At 37.1% G+C, this 22,509-nt stretch overlaps 1 protein-coding gene across 6 annotated transcripts in view; it reads right to left on the bottom strand.

Annotated features, from left to right (window-relative positions):
* Window positions 1-22,509, bottom strand: part of thada (THADA armadillo repeat containing) — a 130,611-nt gene that overhangs the window by 74,630 nt on the left and 33,472 nt on the right. For all 6 annotated transcript variants that reach the window (XM_067387007.1, XM_067387008.1, XM_067387009.1 and 3 more), the window contains 3 exons: window positions 18,513-18,635; window positions 18,299-18,421; window positions 14,829-14,920 (listed from right to left, as the gene is read on the bottom strand). In XM_067387007.1, the coding sequence (XP_067243108.1) occupies window positions 14,829-14,920; window positions 18,299-18,421; window positions 18,513-18,635 (338 nt within the window). The remainder of the gene's footprint in view (window positions 1-14,828; window positions 14,921-18,298; window positions 18,422-18,512; window positions 18,636-22,509) is intronic.

The raw sequence follows: 22,509 nt of genomic DNA, 5'->3' as shown, positions 1-22,509 counted from the left end.
ACGTCAGCAGAAGTGACAGCTCAGCTAGCTCCATAGCCAGGCACAAAGACAGCAACAATCATGTTAGTAGTGTATAGCTACGTTTCGTTTGAAGCATACTTCGTGACTGTTCTATATATTCTGAAATTCAGACATACTACATCTGCCATGTCATGTGACCTACAGTGTCAGTTGTGTCGCTTCACCACCATTCACAACTTTTCTCTCGTTACCTCAGGGGATAGTAAAGTGTCCGTTGAATGCACATTTCATAATCTCACCAGTAGTAGTACTGCACTTTTTGCCTACTGTTTTTGGCAAAAAAATTTGGGAAGAGATTTGGATAAAGAGATTGTGTATTCTACATAATGATGTGGTTTTACATCATTATGTAATGAGGTCATCACATAATGGCATTACTACATCATTTAGCAAGATTTAACAACAAATCAACACTCACCAGCGCAGTAGTTTTGCAAATACAGTACAAGAAATCTCGATGGAGGTGGGTCATTTTCAAAATTGTCTCATAAAGTCATAATATATACTGTTTTTGAATTACCGTAAAGCATTTTGTCACTCTCGCGTGAACGTGAACATGAGGCGAGATTGTGTCGGGTCGGCGCAGCTCAACTTGCAAGTGCTGTTTTTTGGCGTAAACGTGCCAGAGGGGGTTAGTGCTCGCCTCAAACACACCACTACAAGTCAATTCAATCGTAAGGACTTAGAAAACTATTTATGAAGGTAAAAAAAGTTACTTCGTTCTGCTTTAAGGTTTTGTATCGCTCTTTACACACTCTTCTTTGACTACTGAACATTATATCAGAACTGTGCATATTGTCACTCTTCTGTCTCAACATTCATCTTCCACATATGCTATTGTACGCACACCATCCTTGCGGTCACAAAAATTGGGCTGCAATTAATTTGTCATCAGGAGGGTCCGAGGACATCCATGCACACATTTTGCAGACGCTCGAGATGACGAAAATTATGGTGCGTGAACAGTGGAATGCGGAAGGCCAAAGTATACTTTGGACTTTAGGCCACTGTTCCAAAACCTTACTGTTTAATGCTCTCATAGGCTAATAATCATACCCCAATACCCTAAAAACAATAGAAATACACAGCACACTCTTATATTGGTCATAATTTGACTAAAACTAAATGTATAGAGGGATCATACAATGTATTTCAGATCTTTATATTACGTTTCTGGAGGTTAGCTTAAGAAGTTGCATCAAAAAAGTTTAAATATTTGTAAAAAAAAAAAAAAAAAAAATCCATCTGTCACAAACACTTATTTCAATGGCCTTCAGATATGCAAGTAAATGTGATGTTTTAGTGCTGTAATAGAGCCAAATATGTTTAAGTCAGATTAAAATGAATCAATGCACCCACAATGATTGCCACTGAGGACAAAATACTTGGCACGGCAGTAGCTTTCAATAACAAGATATTTGAAAAAACTGGGAAGTTGAGAATAACTAAGAATAGAGTCTGTTGTGAAATGAGACGAACAAATGAAAACGTTCTTGTTTAATCGCTCAGGCACATCATTAAAAAATAAAGCCATGCATTTCTAATAGTTTGATCTTTTGGAAGGGTATGCAGTTTTTGGACATGTAGTTTGTCTACATCCAGGAACAGAACAATGTTGGACGTTCTTACTCGACATTAGTATCACTTTTGATTGACAGAGACGTGAGTGGTTAAGAACACGCCTCCATTTACATATGCATGTTATGGGGTTTATAGAAGAAAATCATGACATCTTCATAGTGCATTACGGCAGGGGTGTCAAATCCAAACTCAGTAAAGGCCATGCTGAAGGTTGTGGGTCCGTGTAACGCTTCACAATTAAATTTTCAGACTATACAATGCAAATGCAAAAATGAAAAATTGAAACCAGATGTTAATTTTTCTTGTTTTTCGGTTACATCATCAATGGATATTTGCCATTTTCTCCCCTTTTTTCAATTTTACTTTTGCTAAATTATGACTTTAGAAACAATTATTTGAATAAATTAAATCTAACCGATTTTCCATTTTTCCATTTTTTGTCTTGTAATTTGCACCGTGGGCTGTACCATTTTTATTATTAATATAATAACTGTGCGAAATATAAGGTTGTCTCAGACTGGCCATCGCGAGCAGCAGGGAAAAGTGAAATCCCGGTGGCTTGGCTGATTTGGCACATTGTCCAGCTTGTTTGTATTTACTTATTTGTTATTACTTTATTTTATTAATATACAATACCCTTGGTCAGGGGGTGCATTTTACTTGGTAGGCTACAGTAACCACGAGATCCCAGTTCATTTTCAGAGGGATATAGGCAGCAGACGGAGGGCAGCTCGAGCAGCGCTTGCCAAGATCCTTCATGTCAATATATGAAAGATAAAAAGACTACCTAGCCTGCAAAAAATTGAGCATCATTTAAAAAAAAAAAAAAATTTAGGTTTTTAGCTCTCGTTTTATAGCCTAGCCTACAATATTTTATATAGGCTAGCTATAGCACTGTCAAGAACTATAGGCTTATACGATTTATTACGGTTCATTATCGAATGTTGGATTCCCGCAGTAATCATTTGGGTACACCACAGGCAATAAATAATAAAGAAAGAGTCAATAAATAACTATAAACAAGATGGGCAATTTGCCAAATCAAAGTATTTGTATTTATTTATTGAAATTAATAATTGAAAATAAATCATAGTGCTCTTGACTTGCGGCATATAGATCAGATTCGCCTCATCTCCTGCGAACCGCCTCTACTGTAATGAACAGAGTTAATAACTGTGCTAGATTTAAGGGCATTTTAAGCAAATGAGAAGCGTGTGAAGTGTGGAAGCTCAAGCAGTTGCCGTGGTAACAAACAATGCCCGCTAAAACAAAATCTGCATTTTTACTGTACAAATATTGTATTACAAACAAGAGCTAAAAACTTGTTTGTATATATATTTTTTATATATTTTTTTGTACATTTTCGCCAAGTCTTTTTATCTTCCATATATTGACGTGAAGGATCTTGGCAAGCGCTGCTCGAGCTGCCCTCTGTCTGCTATATCCCTCTGAAATGAACTGGGATCTCGTGGTTACTGTAGCCTACCAAGGAAAATGCACCCCCTGACCAAGGGTATTGTATATTAATAAAATAAAGTAATAATGAATAAGTAAATACAAATAAGCTGGACAATGTGCCAAATCAGCCAAGCCACCGGGATTTCACTTTTCCTAGCTGCTCGCGATGGCCAGTCCGGACTACCTTATATTTAGCACAGTTATTATATTAATAATAAAAATGATAGCACTTCAGGTGAAAAAGGTCATCCAGTCTTTTAAACTACTCCTCAACATGCATGCAGTGTAAATAAAACAGTTACATTGATGAAAAAAAAAAAAAAAAAAAAAAAAAAAAAAAATGGAAAAATAGAAAATCGGTTAGATTTCATTTATTCAAATGATTGTTTCTAAAGTCATAATTTAGCAAAAGTAAAAGTGAAAAAAAGGGGAAAAATGGCAAATATACATTGATGATGAAACCAGACATTCATTTTTCTTGTTTTTCGGTTACAATTTTTCATTTTTGCATTTGCATTGTATGGTCTGAAAATTGAATTGTGAAGAGTTACACGGACCGTTGTGAATAAAATTAGGGGCCGGACATATATTTAGAGGATTTCTGGTGTATTAGTGTATTAAAAACTCATAATTCATTAAACCACATTCATCAAAACAATGAGGTTTTAATTCTGAGTTGTAACATTTGGGACACATGCACTGGGCATAATGCCAACTGTTATTTAAACAAAACTACTTAAATACAAACTGATGATGTTTCGTTTTGGAAATGCCTTCTAATATGATACTCTTTGAAAACCACGAGTGACTCTTGACATATGAGACACATTCTCTTTTCTTTGTATTCACAGAATAAATATTCTGTTTCTGAAATGTCGATATTCGTGGTACACTTTTCTTTTTTTAGCCATTATAGCCACATTTAAAGTCAGTTAGCATTTTCGTTGTTTACAGTTATTGCTGTATTTTCAGATAAAATTAGCGAGTTGAGTGAAGTGCAACAGCACTACCTGCGTCTCAGTGTTGTAATTATTTAAAGCTGCTGTCTAACTTTTTTGTTCAAAATTGACAAAATAAATAAATAAATATTAATTATTATTATTATTTTATATTATATATATATAAAATAATGAGCAAATACATCATGAATCCATTTTCCAAACTGAGTTTGTGTTATATCCTGAATCACTAAGGTACACTAGAGCTGCACAATTAATCGTAAAAAGATTGCGATCTCGATTCAAGCACCCACGCGATCCTACTTTATTAATGACAACAATTCTCCTGCATCTACTAAACCTTTGACAAAATCATGTTCAAATCTGTTTTCGTGCGGCCAGAGTCAGAGAGAGCCGTTTTGAATCACACATTAGTTATTTCTATGTTACAAATATTCACATCATCACAAAAGTACTCAGATATAAGTTTTAAGTTAGTATTTAAACACCGATGTCTACGATAGCGATCAAAATAGAGCAAACTACCTTTTGGAACAAACTTGTTATGTCAAATATAACGGTTGTATCAATTACATCTAATTCCACTAGGTGGTGAAAACTGACTGTTAAAGGGTTATTTCACCCAAAAATGAAAATTATGTCATTAATAACTCACCCTCATGTTGTTCCAAACCGGTAAGACCGCCGTTCATCTTCGGAACACAGTTTAAGATATTTTAGATTTAATCCGAGAGCTTTCTGTCCCTCCATTGAAAATGTATGTACGGTATACTGTTCATGTCCAGAAAGATAATAAAATCATCATCAAAGTAGTCCATGTGACATCAGTGGATTAGTTCGAATTTGTTGGAAGCATCGAAAATAAATTTTGGTCCAAAAATAACAAAAACTACGACTTTATTCTGCATTGTCTTCTCTTCCGGGTCTGTTGTCAATCCGCGTTCACGACTCCGCAGTGACGCTGCTTGGGACAGCGGTTGCTGCTGTGTAGGAGCTTCATCCATCGCTCTTAGTTCTTCGTTCGTGTATTCGGGTTCAAATAAATATGGCTGAGCAAAAAATGTAAGTCTTCCTCTGTGTCAAAATCCTTAGACAAGTTTGCGAAGGTTGTTTTGTTTACAGCGTGTGTCTCCCTCAGACTGTAAACAACAAAGCTCGGGCGCACCAGATAACACGTCAGCAGCGTCTTACGTCATCAGCGTCATTGCCGAGTCGTGAACGCAGATTGACAACAGGAAGAGACCCGGAAGAGAAGACAATGCTGAATAAAGTAGTATTTTTTTTTTTTTTATTACCTTTCTGGACATGGACAGTATACCGTACATACATTTTCAATGGAGGTACAGAAAGCTCTCAGACTAAATATAAAATATCTTAAACTGGGTTTTGAATGAATTCAAATCCATCCATTCATTTTCGGAACAATTTTTTAAATAATTCATTCAAACATTTTCCAACAATTAGTCAGCAATTTGTATTTTGTCAGAACCTCTAGTAAATTACATGTTATTTTGTTTGGTTGTATATTCAGAATCGTGGGAGAATCGTGATCTCTATTTGAAGCCAAAAAATCGTGATTCTCATTTTATCCAGAATCGTGTAGCTCTACGGTACACCTAAAATAAGTGTTTATTTTCAGACTAATTCAGGTCTTACCACTGAGGAGTAGCACGGTACCTTCATGACTCGTCACAGAAATAAACAGAGAGAAGCAGCTCCTGCTACAATGTTCTTCTGCAAGACACATGCAGTTTAGCAAGCTCTAGACTGCCAAAAGTTACGGACTGCTGCTTAAATTTTTTTGCGGGCCTGATTAAAAGTTGTGCCGGGCCGTGTATTATGACACGTGCATTATGGGATCATTTCTTCTGCTATGGATAAATGCAATTCTGCCAAAGGTGGGTATTTCCTTTTGGAACACCCTTCATGTCAGGAGTGTGCTGCCTACGTAGGCAGCAATCTAGATTTTGGAACAGAGCCTAAGTGACATGGAGAGAAGAGAGAGAGAGAGAGACTGCAACCTTTAAAGCTCTGGTTTGTAAACCACTTCCTAAAGTCTGAGCTCTTTACAGCTCTATAAAGCTCTCATTAGCTTGGCCTCTGATGGAGCGCTGCAGGGACACAAGGCTCACAGTCCCTGTTTGTTTATTCCTTAGAAAGCAGTGTGGCTGGAATAAACCCTGGGAATCTCACTCGAGACAAATGTGTATGTGTTAAAAGAGGGCAAGACAGACAGCGAAAGTGTATGCGTGTGTGACACACATAAACATATCTTTATTTAGCAAACCCTCTGTGTTTAGGATAGGCCTTCCAATAAAAAGTTTTCTTCTTCTTATTCATGTCTAACTGAAACAGCCCATACAGGGCTAACTTTAGCTCAAGAGGCAATTTTTCAAACACATATTTTGTGACTTCGGCTATGCAAAATCCACACACAAACACACCACATCCTGTTCAACCGCCAATGCACACTGTCTGGTCTGAACGTAGGCCAGGGCACCGTCATGGTAACAAGGTGGGTCATCTTCTTCTGTCACACGGTCACATGCTGCATGCTAGCGACACACACGCACACACGCGCACACACGCGCACACACACACACACACACGCACGCACGCACGCACGCACGCACGCACGCACGCACGCACACACACACACTAATGAGCTCTGATGTGGGCAAATGTGGTTACAGTTAAGCTCAACACAACCCTGATTTTTTTCAGTATGGATTAGTGTCTTCCTGACAAAACATTTCCAAGATGTCCATAAATGCAGCCTGTCAAGCTTAAACCATCTTTAACTGCTCTTCGTTTGTCATTACTTAAAAACACAAATTTATGTAAACTGATATACTGATTAGCAGATTAAGTGTAATGCACTTGAGTGTGTTGCATAGGGCCATAATAACCACAAACACCGACCAGAGACACACACACACTACAATGCAGTATTTCTTCAGCTAATTTGTTTATGTAATGTAACATTCAGAACATCATGAACACAGGAAACAAACTTTTTCTCTATTGTGCACTTGCTGACTGAGGTCAGCCAATGAAGGCATAAGGAACAAGCAAACATCTCTGATCATAATCTGAAGAGACCGAGCAAATACAAATAAACAAAAGTATGTTGTTTTTTTGGTTGTTTTTTTTTTTTTTTTTTTTTTTTTTGTTAAAGTACTGAAACAAATTACTAAGACAGATGTAAATGTTTAAAGAGTTTAAACGAAATTACGTAGGCGAGATGATGATGATATCAGAGGCTAGCAACTTTGTTGGTCTAGTTTACAAACTTGCACACCAGTAAAGTCATTACTTCTCAAAATAGTTTTTTTTATATAATGATTTGAAGACTTTTGTTTTGTTTCATTTCAATGTTTAACTAAGATGTGTATCATTCATTTTTCAAACTGTGATTTGACTCCTTTGATATAGTCCAAATAGACCAATGGAAACATTACTCTGTGTGCCTTTTTTGACCAAATTCATTGTTATAATGATTAGAAGCAGAAAATTTGTTTATAGTTATGTGAAACATAAAAGCTAATGTCAAACATATGTTTGAACAGCAAATCAATCCAAGAAAAATTTGCAAACACCACTTGTATTAATACATTGCTACTAAAATTCTGATTTGATAAACAATTTAAAGACTGTACAACTCTTAATGATTTTGGTATTCAGGAGTCTGATTTCATGTATAAGTTTATTTGCACATGATTACGTTTAAAAGGTCACAGTTACAGTTATTTTTATTTTTTTTACTTCCTATGTATATTTTCAAAATGGAGTTACTGTGCAGTACACTGCCTACTATTTTTTTAAAAATGCATGTGAACCTGAAAAGTTTATGCAATGCTAAACATCTCAAACAGCAGTGAAAACCATGTAGCATGACCTCATTATGTTGTGTTGTTTATTATGTTATGTAAAAACATTGTGCATGTTGCAATAAGTGCCTACTAGTTATGGCCCATTTTGTCCAGTATATCATATATATATATATATATATATATATATATATATATATATATATATACACACACACACACACACTATATTTATATATACTACCGCTCAAAAGTTCGGGATCGGAACAATTTTTAATGTTTTTTAAAGAAGTTTTGTCTGCTAAATAAATTTGAATAACTGCAGAAAGGCCACACTGCAGATAGATATACATTTCATAAATCGGCAAATCAAATTACATCGGCTAAATTGTCTGTGCGAGCAAGCTTTAACTAATCTACAGCGCAACAAAAATATTAATTAATTTAATTAAAAAAATTTATAGATTTTATCATCAAACATTAATTTACAGAATTGAATTAGAACAGAATATACCGTTCTAATAAATGAAAATAGCCTATTTAAAAAAAAAATGAAATATGATCAAGTCAAACTGCAAAATGCCTGAAGTGCAGGGGAACATATATTCAAAACACAAGCCACAAATATTTAAATTAGGTAACCCAGAGTGATCAATAAATAAATTAAAATTAAAGAAATTATTAAAATAACGAAAGTATAGCTAGAATTGTCAACTTGTCTTTTTTAACTGCAGAGACAATAAACGCTAAACTGGAGTCTTTTTAGCTAAACATTGACAGCATCCAAAAATCAAATTACATCCTGCTGAAATAGTTTGAAATCACTTGTAGCTACCCTAACGTTACCTGTCTGAGAGAAAAATCCAGTCTTTCACGTGATCTGCCCGTGTCCGTTTGAGTCTTTTCAAATAGTGCGCTATAATCAGCTCGTTGGCCGGCAGAAGCGCGCCGCAGTGTTTGCCGTTGTTGTAGGACATTAGCTGTTGGCACAACTTGCATCATACGTTATTTTGATCATCTTTTACCATTTCAAAGTGCATCCAATTGTACACTTTATCCCAGACATTGTTGAAGATTTAATGAAGTGCAGTAAAGTGCCGTAAAGATGCTGAAGTCGTAAAGATAATGAAGTGCCGTAAAGATGCTCCTCTGTCGGTCACGGATCATGGAAGTGGAACTTAAATCGGTCACAGGTTGGATTTATTCACGTACATTAAAAATATTTATTAAAAGCTTCTTTCTTTTCACATTTGTATTTATAGTATTCACACAATAGGCTGTATATTAACCTATTGGGAAAGAGCCGGTATGTCTATGTAAAATCAGATATTGAGCGCCCCCATATCTCGTCTCATAACACCTCTGCGACGATTCGACTGTGAGATTGGTAGTCGAATCAGGCTCCTCCTATCGAAGATTCGAATCGTCGACTATTCAGGGTCAGACCTAATATATTATATTATATTATATTATATTATATTATATTATATTATATTATATTATATTATATTATATTATATTATATTATATTATATTATATTATATAGGTTAGTTCCTGTCCTTGATTCTGATTGTTCATTGAAGCTTACTGTATTATGTAGAAGAGTGTTGTGAGAAAGAGATCGAGTGAGCAAATTTATTACCTGCATTCAGATTTAGCATTTTCCTTCAGGTCAGTTCTATATTCATAATAAAAAAAAATCTGTTTAAATGTCCGATGTATTATCTTGTTTTTTTAACAGTTAAGGGTTTTTCACGTGACTGACAGCACTAGTCAAATCATTTGTCAGTTGCATCTTGTTCTGTGTTCACACTAATTCAGTCTTTTCAATATAAAAATCTTCGCTACTAACTGACAGACACACCCATAAAGACCGTCTTTGCTGCCATCTAATTCCGTGAAAAGGTAACTGCTGTTGCTGTAACTGCTGTCACGGTCAGAGAAAAGTTTATTTTATATATATATTTTTTTTCCCCAAACGTTTGAATGGTAGAGTTAAGGCAGGAATACACCAAGCCGATGCCGACGAACTAGTGGCAACGAAAGCAGACTGCGGGGCTTGCTCATGTCGGCAGCGTCTGTGTCCAAAGTTGACCTGACACACCAAACCAATGCTCGACAGCCAACGGCCAAGTAGCACGTCTGTTCTGCACCTGCGTAAGAAGACATGCCTTTCCGAACCAGTAGGTGGCAGTAGCTGAACAGCCAATAAGAACGATCAGATGGACCGACGAGCTCCGATACCGATTCCACATGTCGAATCGGCCGAAAAAAGCAGACAAGGACCAACGTCAGCCGACGGTGTGGAACACACTAAGAAAACTTAGTCGGCCGACGAATAAAAGCTGCCCGATGGCCGACTGTCGGCTTGGTGTGTTCCTGCCATAGACCGTAAAAAAAGATGGACGCCACGACGCTGCTTCCTTCCATTGTATTGAACATCATTCATGTGTTTTAAATAGACTATAAAAATTATAAAAATAAAAAAAAATTAAAATTCTACCTATAAAATAATATTTTTATTATTATTTTGTTTCTAGAGCAATAATATTTTTGAAACAGCAAATTCAGTAGATAAAATCAATATAATACGCCACTAGAAACAACTCTAAATTGTCAGAAACGGTCCTGCCATTTTAAATCAAGTTCAACTAACGTTACAGGAGATCGATTGCAGTAATTAGAGTAAGATATCATTAGTTTTGTCCTGCTAATTATTACTTTATACCCATAAAAATAATAAGTAACTGCCAGATAACGATCACCTGATTTTTCCCGACATGGTTAACATTAGGTGTGTTATCTTAACTAATAACATTTATTAATTAGCTTATAGCGCCCACATTTAATGTTACAGAAAAAAAGTTCAGTGATCCGTCAGATCCTGTACGTCAGTTAGTACAGTTTACTGCTTAACAACTCATTTTGTTGGTGTTAAATAACAAAGAAATCGAAAATTAAAAGTCTTCAATCTCCTCTCGAAGCTCCGATAGTCCTCAGACAAGCTGTCAATCAACTTCGAATCATGACGACACGCCCCTTTTTTATAGCATCAAATTGCTAGCTAAAATCTAAATCATCACAAAAACGAACAATTGAATATATATCAGCGTGATAACAACTACCTTAAATGACCAAAACCATCTTTCAGAAAGTTTTATTTGAAGCAGAATTTATTTAAGTTTTCACTTAAGTGTCATTCGACTGCATTGAGAGGGCAGGGTTTATGACCTGTACTGCATCCAGCCACCAGGAAGCGTTCAAAGAGCCCGCAGCTTCACTTTTCAGAACGTATGAGACACACCCGGTTCCTGCCTTTAAGTACCTTACACTGGTCACTTAAAGGGTAAGTTCACCCAAAAATTAAATTTATGTCAGTGAAAGTCCAGAAAGGTAGTAAAGACATCATTGAAATAGTCCATGTGACTACAGTGGTTCAACCTAAATGTTATGAAGCGACGAGAATACTTTTTGTGTGCAAAAACCAAACAAAAATAAAGACTTTATTCAACAACTTCTTCTCTTTTATGTCAGTCTCCTTATGCTATTGATGTAGTAAACATCAAGAGCGTAGTGCGCAAAAACAAAACAATGCTGCTCACATGTACAGCGTCGGCCAATACTGGCAATACTTAACCGGCATTCGAACAAAAACGGAAGCACTGCACTACGTTCACTATGTTAACAGCATAGGAAAATGACAGGGAAGAGAAAAATTGAAAAGTCGTTGTATTTTTTTTCTTTCTACGCACAAAAACTATTCTTGTCACTTCATAACATTAAGGTTGAACCACTACAGTCACGTGGACTATTTTAACAATGTCTTTAATACCTTTCACCTCAAAAGGTGCAATGACGTTGCCGCTTATGTTTGGTTCAGAAACCCTTGGATTTCATTAAAAATATCTTAATTTGTGTTCCAAAGATGAACGACGGTCTTACAGGTTTGGGACGACATGAGGGCGAGTAATTAATGACAGAAATTTCATTATTGGGTGGGCTTTAATGATACTCTCTGCCATCTATTATATGACATTTAGAAAAGTACACTCTAAAGAAATGTTGGGTTGTTTCAACCCATGTTTGAGTCAAATATGGACAAACCCAACAGTTTTAATTTAAAAATTTAATTTTAATTAAAAAATTTAAACCAATGGTTGGGTTTGTCCATATCTGACCCAAACAGATATGGATTTTTTTTTAATGAAGCTATATTTTAAATGCACTACTTATACACAAAATAGTGCAAGACAGTACAGAAGTATGCAAGATGGAACACAGCTTGCATTTTGGAGAATTCACACAAAGATCATTTGCATACTTTGCACAGTATACATATTGTACACTGCAGAAATATTATTAGTATGATAGTATGATATTGCGAACACAGCCTATAAAGTATGCACGCAGATTGTAAATAAGTCCTCAAAAAGTCATAACAGAGAACAGCCTGTCAAAATAAGTATATGTCGGTGCACAAATCCCAAGACTCACAAAACACACTTGCACACAGGAAGAGAAATTAAACAAAATAGCATTAAGCAACAGTTGAGTGACCCGGAGGACCGAGATTTCTGCCATAAAAAACACATAAAACTAAAGACAAACACATTGAGCTGTTGGACAAGTTATCCTGAAAGTAAACGATCCTGACTATGGATGTTCAGAGTGCCGGAGCCAGACAGAAGAGTCAGCGTTATTTCAGTACAATTATGACAAAGCTCTGCTGAGTTTCAGTGACCTCTCAAGATTTAGCAACTCTTTAGAAAATCCTTTGGTAATCTTAGAGTGAAATGCCACGGTCAGCTGACCTGGGACCACATGGGCTCTTTGAAGTGTGAGGTATTCCAACGCACCGGGTTGTGTCATTATGGCCTGCTCGATTTTCCAATTAAGTCCAATCAGCACACCGATTAATCATAACAAACCATGATCTCATGAGTAAGCCATTATTGTTCTTCAACGAGGTCAGTGCCACTCCCGTTTAGTCATTCCTCACTCCATCCGTGACCTCTCTGCTTTCAATCCCAGAATGCATCAGGACATTCTTGCAACAGCTCACGCTCCACTGGTTTAGATGAGATTAGGGAGCTGACGCAGAGCAATCTCCACAGCAGGAGGTCCCATCATGGCCCACCCGCCCTGTCCTGTGGTGGCCAGGGATCAGAGGTCACGGTCAACCCGGCAGCAATCTAGAGGGTGTCAATGTGTGCCAGAAGTGTGTCAACGTGCGTGTTGAGGCAAGATGTTGTTAGCATTCTCTCTACTACGGAAAAGATAAACACGCGTTGAAGTTTGTTAACCCCTGTGCGTCAACTCAAATGCCTGACAAGAGTTTGAGGTTATCAGCAAAAGGGAAGAGTTGAAACTGTGAGCAAAAGATTAAATCTTTGCGAGGGTGGATAAACGTGGGATGAGGATAGAGGCAGAACACAAACAAACAAAGGCCAACAGGGAGTTAGGAGGAACATCCAGAACATTTAAGGGGCTGGAAGGTGTCCATGCATTGTATGCCAACATACGACAAAGATTAATGACTGGAATGGAAGATTCGATGGTGAAAAAGCATAGAACTTCAGTGACACCTAGTGAACAACCCCTGACAGAGCAGGGTCACACAGAACTGTTGCTCACCAACAAGATCTATCCACACTAAGTGAACATTGCAACAAGACTTAAATCAAAACAATGTATTTCAATGGACCCCTTGCATCAAAAATATTTTATTAAAATGAAATAACTAGCTTTTCTTCTGAAACGCCTTTCCTTTCCGGTTGATGTCACAAATTTCTCTTTTCAACTTTTTCTCTCCAACCACCTGGCTCCATTCTGCAATGTTAAAAGTCCTGTCTTTACATTGACCTATATGACCTTTTTCCAAACGAGAAACATTTTTGTAAGGATAGTAAAGTTCTGAGTCACGGATGACAGGACAGGTACACTGTGAAAAAAATCCATCTTACATTTTGTCAGACAAACTCTATTTTACAGGTTGACTGAACTATTTAATGTAGAAAAAGTTGACGATACAGAAATATATATATATATATATATATATATATATATATATATATATATATATATATATATATATATATATATATATATAATATATATATAATATATATATATATATATATATATATATATATATATATATATATATATATATATATATATATATATATATTTATTAATTATGTCACCTTTTAGACCATTTAGTATGAGCAATTTAAAATATTAAACATCAAGAACTTGACAACTGACATCTGACTTTGGCAATATCAAGTTTGATAAAGAGGGTCAAACTAACAGGCTGGTGAGCATGTTCAGTTTGAGCAATGATCACCCATAATCCCTTAAACTAGAATAATTTGTGTTTTTAGTCAAAGCATGGGGACTTATGAGCATAATATTTATTATTCAAAATGAAGATGTTTTATCAATTTACTTGTTAAATTGATACTCATTGCTCAAAAAAAGAACTGAAACTGGTTTTGAAGACCTGAAAAAGTTTTGAATTTTCTCAACTTCAGATTTTTTTTTATATTGTAGTTACTAGAGATGCACCGATATATCGGCCAATAAAGGAAATTTTTCACACTATCGGCCATCGGCCAATAGTTTAAAAACAACCAATAGTCAGGGCCGATTTATCCTGGAAATCAAAAGAGGGCAGGAAAATGCACTGAATTTGTGTTTTGTGTAAAGAAAATACAAAGAAGCCAGTTTGATGAGCAATATTAATAGAAATTATATGAATTAATAATATTCAGAAAGTTAAGAAATATTAATTTAATCTTTAGAATTTAGTTAATGTGTGTTAATATTAATTTGAGTAATTTGTTTGTTTATAACTGATACCAGTTACTCCGAAACAGAATAATCAGAATAATCGGCTAATGGTATCGGTGGAGAAATGTAGTATCATGCATCTCTAGTAGTCACGAGTGGTGTATAAAACAACTGAAGTCACACCTGTTCTTTTTGGAGTGCTCATCTTTTCCTTTCTTCACCCCAAATATCCGAGTAATCAGAGTGCTGAACAGGAGAGTTGAGGAGTTCCTCACCTAGAAAGTGGACAGGATAGAGAAACTGATGTCAGAGCAAACTTTCCTTCCATGTATATTTATCATTTGACCTTTGACTAAGAATTTGGTGCTTGAAATCTTAAAAATGTGGTGCTCATTGACATCTACAGCCAGTTTTTCTAAGATCTATGCAATGATTTATTTGTCTGCCACAATAAGAGTCTAATGTCTTTAAATGGTGGCCTATAGTTTTTAAGGTGCGGTCTTTTGTTTGATTAAAAAAAGTTATGGAAAAAGTGGAAAATACTACATTTTGACCATTTTTGATGCAAAAACACTTTTAAAGTAAAGGTCCACCCAAAAATATGATTTTCTGACATTGTTTACACACCCTTACATTGTTCCAAGTCTGTAATACTTTTTTTTTCTTTCTGTGGCACATAAAATAATTTATTTTGAGAAATGTCTCAGTGTTGCCGTTTGATGTGTTCAAACAATGGAAGTCAATGCGCTCCAATGTTGTTTGGTTTCCAAAGTCCTTCAATTATCTTTTTCTGTGTTCCGCACATAGTTTCACATAATTTCGTCACGCAGTCATAGGTGCAACTTAACTTAAGAAGCCAGGTTTGCAGGGTCTGATGACATCTTGATTTCCAAGAACAGTAAAAGGCCTTCAAATCAAAATCTTATGTGGCCAAAGTAATGCTGGACACACCAAACTTTATGTTCGAAGTGTTACCAGCTCATAACTTTGATCACATTTTTATGTCAGCTTAAGAAACATTCCTCACAGACTATAAGAAAACTGTGTGTGTTCTCTGTGTATGACTGCTGCATTGTGGGAAGGATTAGGCTTACTGTACTCTACACAGTAAAGCCTGCTGTCTTGAGCTCTGCCATAAAGATGGAAAACGGCAACAGTAGCAGATCTTTTGACATCCTGAGAGGAATGAGTGGGAGGGAAAAAGGACTCAAAAGGAATGAACTGATAAGAAAATGAAGTGAGGAGAGATGTATGAAAGAGAAGTAAAGGCAGATAGACAGGTATGAGGGAGGAGAGCACAGGAATGTGACCTGGAGTTGTCGCCATCATGACCTGTAGGAGCCATGTCGCCCATGTGGAGGTGATCAAAGCAAGCAATCCAGGGCAACCGGCCAGGACCATCGCACAGCTGTGTGTGTGTGTGTGTGTGTGTGTGTGTGTGTGTGTGGTGTGTGTGTGTGTGTGTGTGTGTGTGTGTGTGTGTGTGTGTGGTGTGTGTGTGTGTGTGTGTGTGTGGTGTGTGTGGTGTGTGTGGTGTGTGTGTGTGTGGTGTGTGTGGTGTGTGTGTGTGTGTGTGTGTGGTGTGTGTGTGTGTGTGTGTGTGTGGTGTGTGTGTGTGTGGTGTGTGTGTGTGTGTGTGTGTGTGTGTGTGTGTGTGTGTGTGTGGTGTGTGTGTGTGTGTGTGGTGTGTGTGTGTGTGTGTGTGTGTGTGTGTGTGTGTGTGTGTGTGTGTGTGTGTGTGTGTGTGTGTGTGTGTGTGTGTGTGTGTGTGTGTGTGTGTGTGTGTGTGTGTGTGTGTGGTGTGTGACCGCACATACTGCCCCTGTCCCCTGTGTTCTCATTCACTTTAATTATTAACCTGTCAGTGTCTCAGCAACAGCTATGATCTGACAGGGTGGTGTACGTGAGGAACAGTGAACAAATGAGTGTGAGAAAGGCAGAAGAGACAAGAGACACTGGAAAGAGAAATATATACCTTAATATAAACTTAAACCTAATTAACCTAAAATATCAAACCAAGTGGCATCTGCAAACAAATGACACTCAGGCTTTTAAACTTTATGATATACAGTACAGTACAGCCTTTTGCACAAAAAAACAAAAACAAACAAAAAAACATTGGTTTGAAGCCAGTTATTTATATTTTTTGCTGTAGTGCGTCAGTGGGAAATATCAGTTTACATTTTCAAACATTTATTTTGCTATTAATTGTAATAATCCAGAGAGATTTTTGTACGCACAAGGAGTCTGACAACAGCCGGTACGCTCCACACGGAGATCTGATCTCACCATCATCTTTGATTACATGAAGAAACAGAAAAAACTCAGAGAGACTAAATCCAGAAGAACTGCAGCAATGTCTCCAAGATGCCTAAAGTCCCTCTGAAATCAAAATTTAAGTTTTTTAGCTTTCAGTATGAATATGTTAGCCTTAATGTTATGGATAAGCTGGTGTGTTCCAAAACAATGACAAAATTCGCATTTAGGAGATATAAGCATTCAAAACTTAGTCTCTCACTTCCACTAAAATGGATCATGGATTGTCATGACATGACATCGCACTTCAGCTTCTCATCAAATCTTCTGTCCAGTCAAATGCTCTCTAGAATCTGAAGTCCTGCCCCCTCCTACACCATCAACAGAAACTGAAGCTGCGACTGAAATCGGTCATTTGTTCACACATTTACTAGTCACTACGTGATAAAGTGCACATTGTGCACTATATAGGGAACGATTCAGACAGTGTAAATATGCTTTTCATTGACGCAAATGAAGTCCGTTTTCACATTAGTATAACGAAAACGGACTAGTATAACTAATATATTCGCATTAGTATAACGGAACGCCGCAGCGCGAGCACAGTCTGCTCTGGCCCAGGGACACGAGAGCACAGAGTGGATCATATCTGCGAGTCGGCTCAGACCACGAAAGTGGTCATTTAAATTCTGCACAGAATGCTATATTTCAAAGTGATATAGAGTAGATTAGGAGGATAAATGGTTAGATATTAAAAGGAAACAGAGGTTTTACTGAGTTTAATGGCTCTGGCCGAGCTGTGATATGAAAAAAAAAAAAAAAGCTATTGGCTATATTAAAAAAACGGGCAGTGCTGTTCGATATTTCGCCCTGTCTTCCTGTTTCAGTTGAAATTACATCAACATAATGAATAATGCTGCACGTTCCAAGACACTTCAGCGGGCCTTTAAAGAAACCTACCTCCAAAGCTACCAGTTTGTCTGGATTTAGTCTGTCTGGATTTAGTTTTTTTCCATTTCTTCATGTAATCCCAGATGATAGTAAAATCAGATATCCATGTGGAGCAAAATCTCACTGGATTATTACAATTAATGGCAAATGGAATGTTTGGAAATGTAAACTGATATTTCCTACTGACAAACTACAGCAAAATATATAAATAACCGGCTTAAAACCATTCTGTTTTTCTCTCTCTCTCTCTTTTTTTGGTGAAAATACTAATGTGCCTAAGACTTTTGCACAGTAGTGTATATAGCAGTACTGAATTATTATCATATGCACGAACCATGTTATTTACATGACACTTCAAAAAGTAGCATTGTATTAACCGTGTACAAAATGTTTCCATAGACAGGAAAGAAGTATAGAAATCAAAAAAGGGATTATTATACACTTACGGCCCACACAGGAGAAGTGAAACCTAGGATAGCAGCTTGCATGCCCTCTGACACAAACGGCACAATGTTCTCCCCCAGACGCGTATCTCGATACAAAGCCCTTAGGATGTTCAGAGCATGGACCTGTATGTGCATAAAAACAATGACCCATTAAACATGCCTGATCCTATTCATAGTTTCCTCAGAGATAAAGTGTGTTTGTGTGTGTGCCCACCTGTGGCACAGTGCTGCTTTCAGTAGCTCCATCATTAGACGGCATGGCCAATGCCGTCAGAGATCTCATGGTCATCTTCAGGAGTCCACAACTGGATGATTTAGGCTCAGAAGACAGCAGGGCCTACACAGAGAAAGTTTTATTACAATTATCACTTAAGGCCCGGGAATACTTAATTTTCCACGTTCTGCTCCGCCTCATGCACAGTTTAGCGCACGGGCCTTTCAAAGTATACTCCTTTGGCCAAGGCAGAAAGACACATTTGATGCATGATCACTATCCAGTGGACCGTTTTCAAGCACTCAAGTCACACGCACATGTGCTGTTGTACAAATTGGACTGCATGCAGACAGTGCGTGCGGACATCTGTGGACCCTCCTAATGAAAATTACACAGGCAGTGAACGGATAGTCGCGGAACGCGGACATTAAAAGTATACTTTGGGCTTTACAATGGAAGATTAACAGGCAAGTTCTCACATTTTGACATGGTTTTGAATGATATAAGGGTGGGTAAATCATTTTTGGATAAACTGTCCACTACGCTGTATTTAAGACATTCCTGTGAGACTGGGACAGTGAATGACAGCATGACAGTGGAAAAATGACTCACAATATGTAACCGAATACAGTCTCTGGAGTTCTTTTGTCCCTCTGCCAAAGGGTGTGAACTCATCGTGCAAGACCACCTTTTCCGGGACACACCGCAGGAATGTGTGCTCATGCCAAGGTGTTGAGTTTATCCATCCTCTCCCTGTCTTATTCTTCCTTAAAACCCTCTCATTGTCTTGCATTTCAGATCCAAACCCTATTTTTCCTTGACTTCAGTATTTAGCTATTCTGACCTTTCAGTTGACTGTCCACTGGGGACAATCTCCATCATAAAAACTATATGGAATCAATTACAGATCCACAGATGTTCAGATAATACTAGTGAAACTAATTCCTGGTGGTGGAAATCTACAGAGATTGTCAGATTATTGCATATTTGTGAAAGAACAAATGTTTTGAGAGTGCTATACATCTAGAACTTTACACACGCTGGTGGTAAATGTTAGACTACGCTCAGACTGTAGGTAAAAGTGCCCCAAATCAAAGTCTGAGGACGTGAACAGCTCCAGGTAGAATGTAATTACGGTTACGGCATGGCGAGAACGCAGCATAAGCTCATTGTTTTAGTTTAGGAGGAACTGTAAAACGTGGCTGCTGTTTGTTTGTGGCGCTCAGTGACTGTCTGTCATATGGAACGTGCTGATCGTCAGCACAAGCAGGGTGCGCAGAGGTATGGAAATACATAAATGTTGACAGGCACTCGGACTGAATGCAATGATCGGATGAACCTTTTGTTGGCCCTGAGACTTCCACAGAAGATAAATGTATGTTGTTTTTGTTTTTTTATATTTAGACCACTTCTATTATTGATTGCTATCAGGATGTGAAGAGACTTTCAACCAGTATAACAAAAAGTGTTCATGCCTACCCTACCTTTAAATAAATGCATGGTTGCAAGTAAAAAAAAAATAAATAAATAAATCTAATTTAGTGATTTAACCTAGTTGCAAACATATTTTTTTCTAGTTTATTTGACATAATGAAGATCATTACATTAAAGGGATAGTTTAAAGGGATAGTTTAAATTATTCCATGATTTCCTCAACCTCAAGCCAACCTAGGTGTATATGACTATTTTATTTCAGACAAACACAATCAGAGTTATAAAAAAAAAAAAATACCCTGGCTCTTCCAAGGTTTATAAAGGTAGTAAAAGGTGCTCGAGATTTTGAAGCCCAAAAAAGTGCATCCAACCATCATAAAAGTAATCCACATGGCTTCTGAAGCAAAGCGATGGGTTTCTGTTAGAAAAATATCCATGTTTAAAACTTTATAAACTATAATAACTGACTTCAGACACCGGCCGTACACAAGTCGAGCTCCAGGGGAAGAGTGACCTCTGACCTGACGTATTACGTAGGATCTAGGAGTAGCTTAAGCTTAGGTGAGAGTAGACGCCTCTTGTGGTTCAAACAAATAGGGCTGGGCAACAAACTCAAGCTCGTCCTACATTTCACTTTAAAAATTCTTATTTTAGACTTCTAATTTTTGACCGGTGTTTTGTTTTGTTCTATCCTCTGTGCTTCTCATTCATCAATACATCATACGTCAGGGCAGAGGTCACTCTTCTGCCAGAACCAGACTTGTATACGGCTGATGCCAGAAGCCAGTTATAGTTAATAAGGTTTTAAATATGGACATTTTTCTTATAAAAACTCATCGCTTCACTTCAGAAGGCCTTAATTAACTCCCTGGAGCTGTATGGATTACTTTTATGATGGTTGGATGCACTTTTTTGGGCTTTAAAATCTCGAGCCCCATAAACTACCATTATAAAGCTTGGAAGTTTTTAATATAACTCGATTGTGTTAGTCTGAAAGAAGATAGTCATATAAACCTAGGATGGCTTGAGGGTGAGTAAATCATGGGATAATTTTCATTTTTGGGTGAACTATCCCTTTAACTTAATATGTGTGTAAATTAAACTCAAATGTCTGTGTTAATTGATTTTATTTTATTTTTTTTATTTTTTTTATTAACTATTTAATTAAGTTGTAGTAACTTTAAAATTGAAATCGTCTTGATAACTGTCTTGGATTTCGACTTCCCAGCATTTGCTTAGAACTGGATAAGGAGAGTAAATGTTAAAATTGGTTACCATTGTGCTGAAGATTAGATACATGAAGGTAAACAGTACATTGACTCTATAAGCAATTACTGCGCTATTGTCAGTGAAAAGTACTGTAATATCTTACTTGGTCATTAAATATACATGCTAAATAAGTTACAATTAGTTATGATAGCTGTGGATCAGAGGTGTCAAGTAACGAAGTAGAAATACTTCGTTACCTTACTTAAGTAGAAATTTCGGGTATCTATACTTTACTGGAGTAATTATTTTTCAGACGACTTTTTACTTCTACTCCTTACATTTTCACGCAATTATCGCAATTATCTACTCCTTACATTTTAAAAATAGCCTCGTTACTCCTATTTCATTTCGGCTTGTTTTCATTCTGGCTTGAAAAAAAAAAAAAAAAACTATCCAGATAAATCACGCCATCTGGATAGAGTGAATTTGATTGTGGTTGGATGAGAATAAACATATACAATTCTGACACCCTATTGGGTTGTACGCGATCCAGCGCACCTGCACGTCACAAATCACAAATCACATCACACTCCAGCAAGGACGACAGTGCTGGGGGTCGTTACTCGAAAAAGATTATTTCTTAAAAGATTATTTCTCTACTACTGGCTCATTTAGGCTATCAAACGGGTGCTTTCTCTTCGTCCTCTGCAAATTAAGCTAGGTAACTTAGTTCGGTAGAGAGACGTTTGAATAAATTAGCGTATACACCGGTTTTTAAATTTTTTTTTAGCGCGACCCTTTTTATTTATGTGACCCATAGTCATATACAACCATGTAGCTAAACAAGCCAAAATGAATTAATTTAAAACGAAACTGAAGGTAAACCTGCGTTGCTCTCATGGTGTTATACCTCTCTCTTTCGGTGAAGTGGAGCAGTGCTCTTGCTGAATGGCACAGATTGCACTACGGACTATTGTTCCTTTTATATGTTTTTTTTTTTTTAAACTGTATTTTATTTTTTATAACGAACAAGCTGCGATGTCACGTTTCCAGTGCTTTGTTGTGTGTGCGTGAGGCGCGGGCGCGATCAAACAGCTGTCTTTGCAGGGGACTTGCCTCATCGTCATGGCAACGGTTCGTGGCCAGGTCAGATTACGTCAGGCCCTGCGTTCCATTCGGAGGGGCTCATCCCTATGCCCTAATCCCTTCAAACTGTTTAGCCTCCAGAGTGAGAGCTTCGAAGGGATGAAGGGTGTAGAGGTCAAAATACTCCTTTTTTGGAACGCACTTCTGCGTCATCTTAACGAGACAATCAAGGAGGATAGATTGCGCAAGCTGCGCCCTTTCTTTAACG

The sequence above is a fragment of the Chanodichthys erythropterus genome, chromosome 5, assembly GCF_024489055.1.
Source record: "Chanodichthys erythropterus isolate Z2021 chromosome 5, ASM2448905v1, whole genome shotgun sequence".
In the NCBI taxonomy this organism is placed as follows: domain Eukaryota; kingdom Metazoa; phylum Chordata; class Actinopteri; order Cypriniformes; family Xenocyprididae; genus Chanodichthys; species Chanodichthys erythropterus.
The sequence above is the reverse complement of the archived record's forward strand: the minus strand, read 5'-3'. Positions and strand labels throughout refer to the sequence as shown.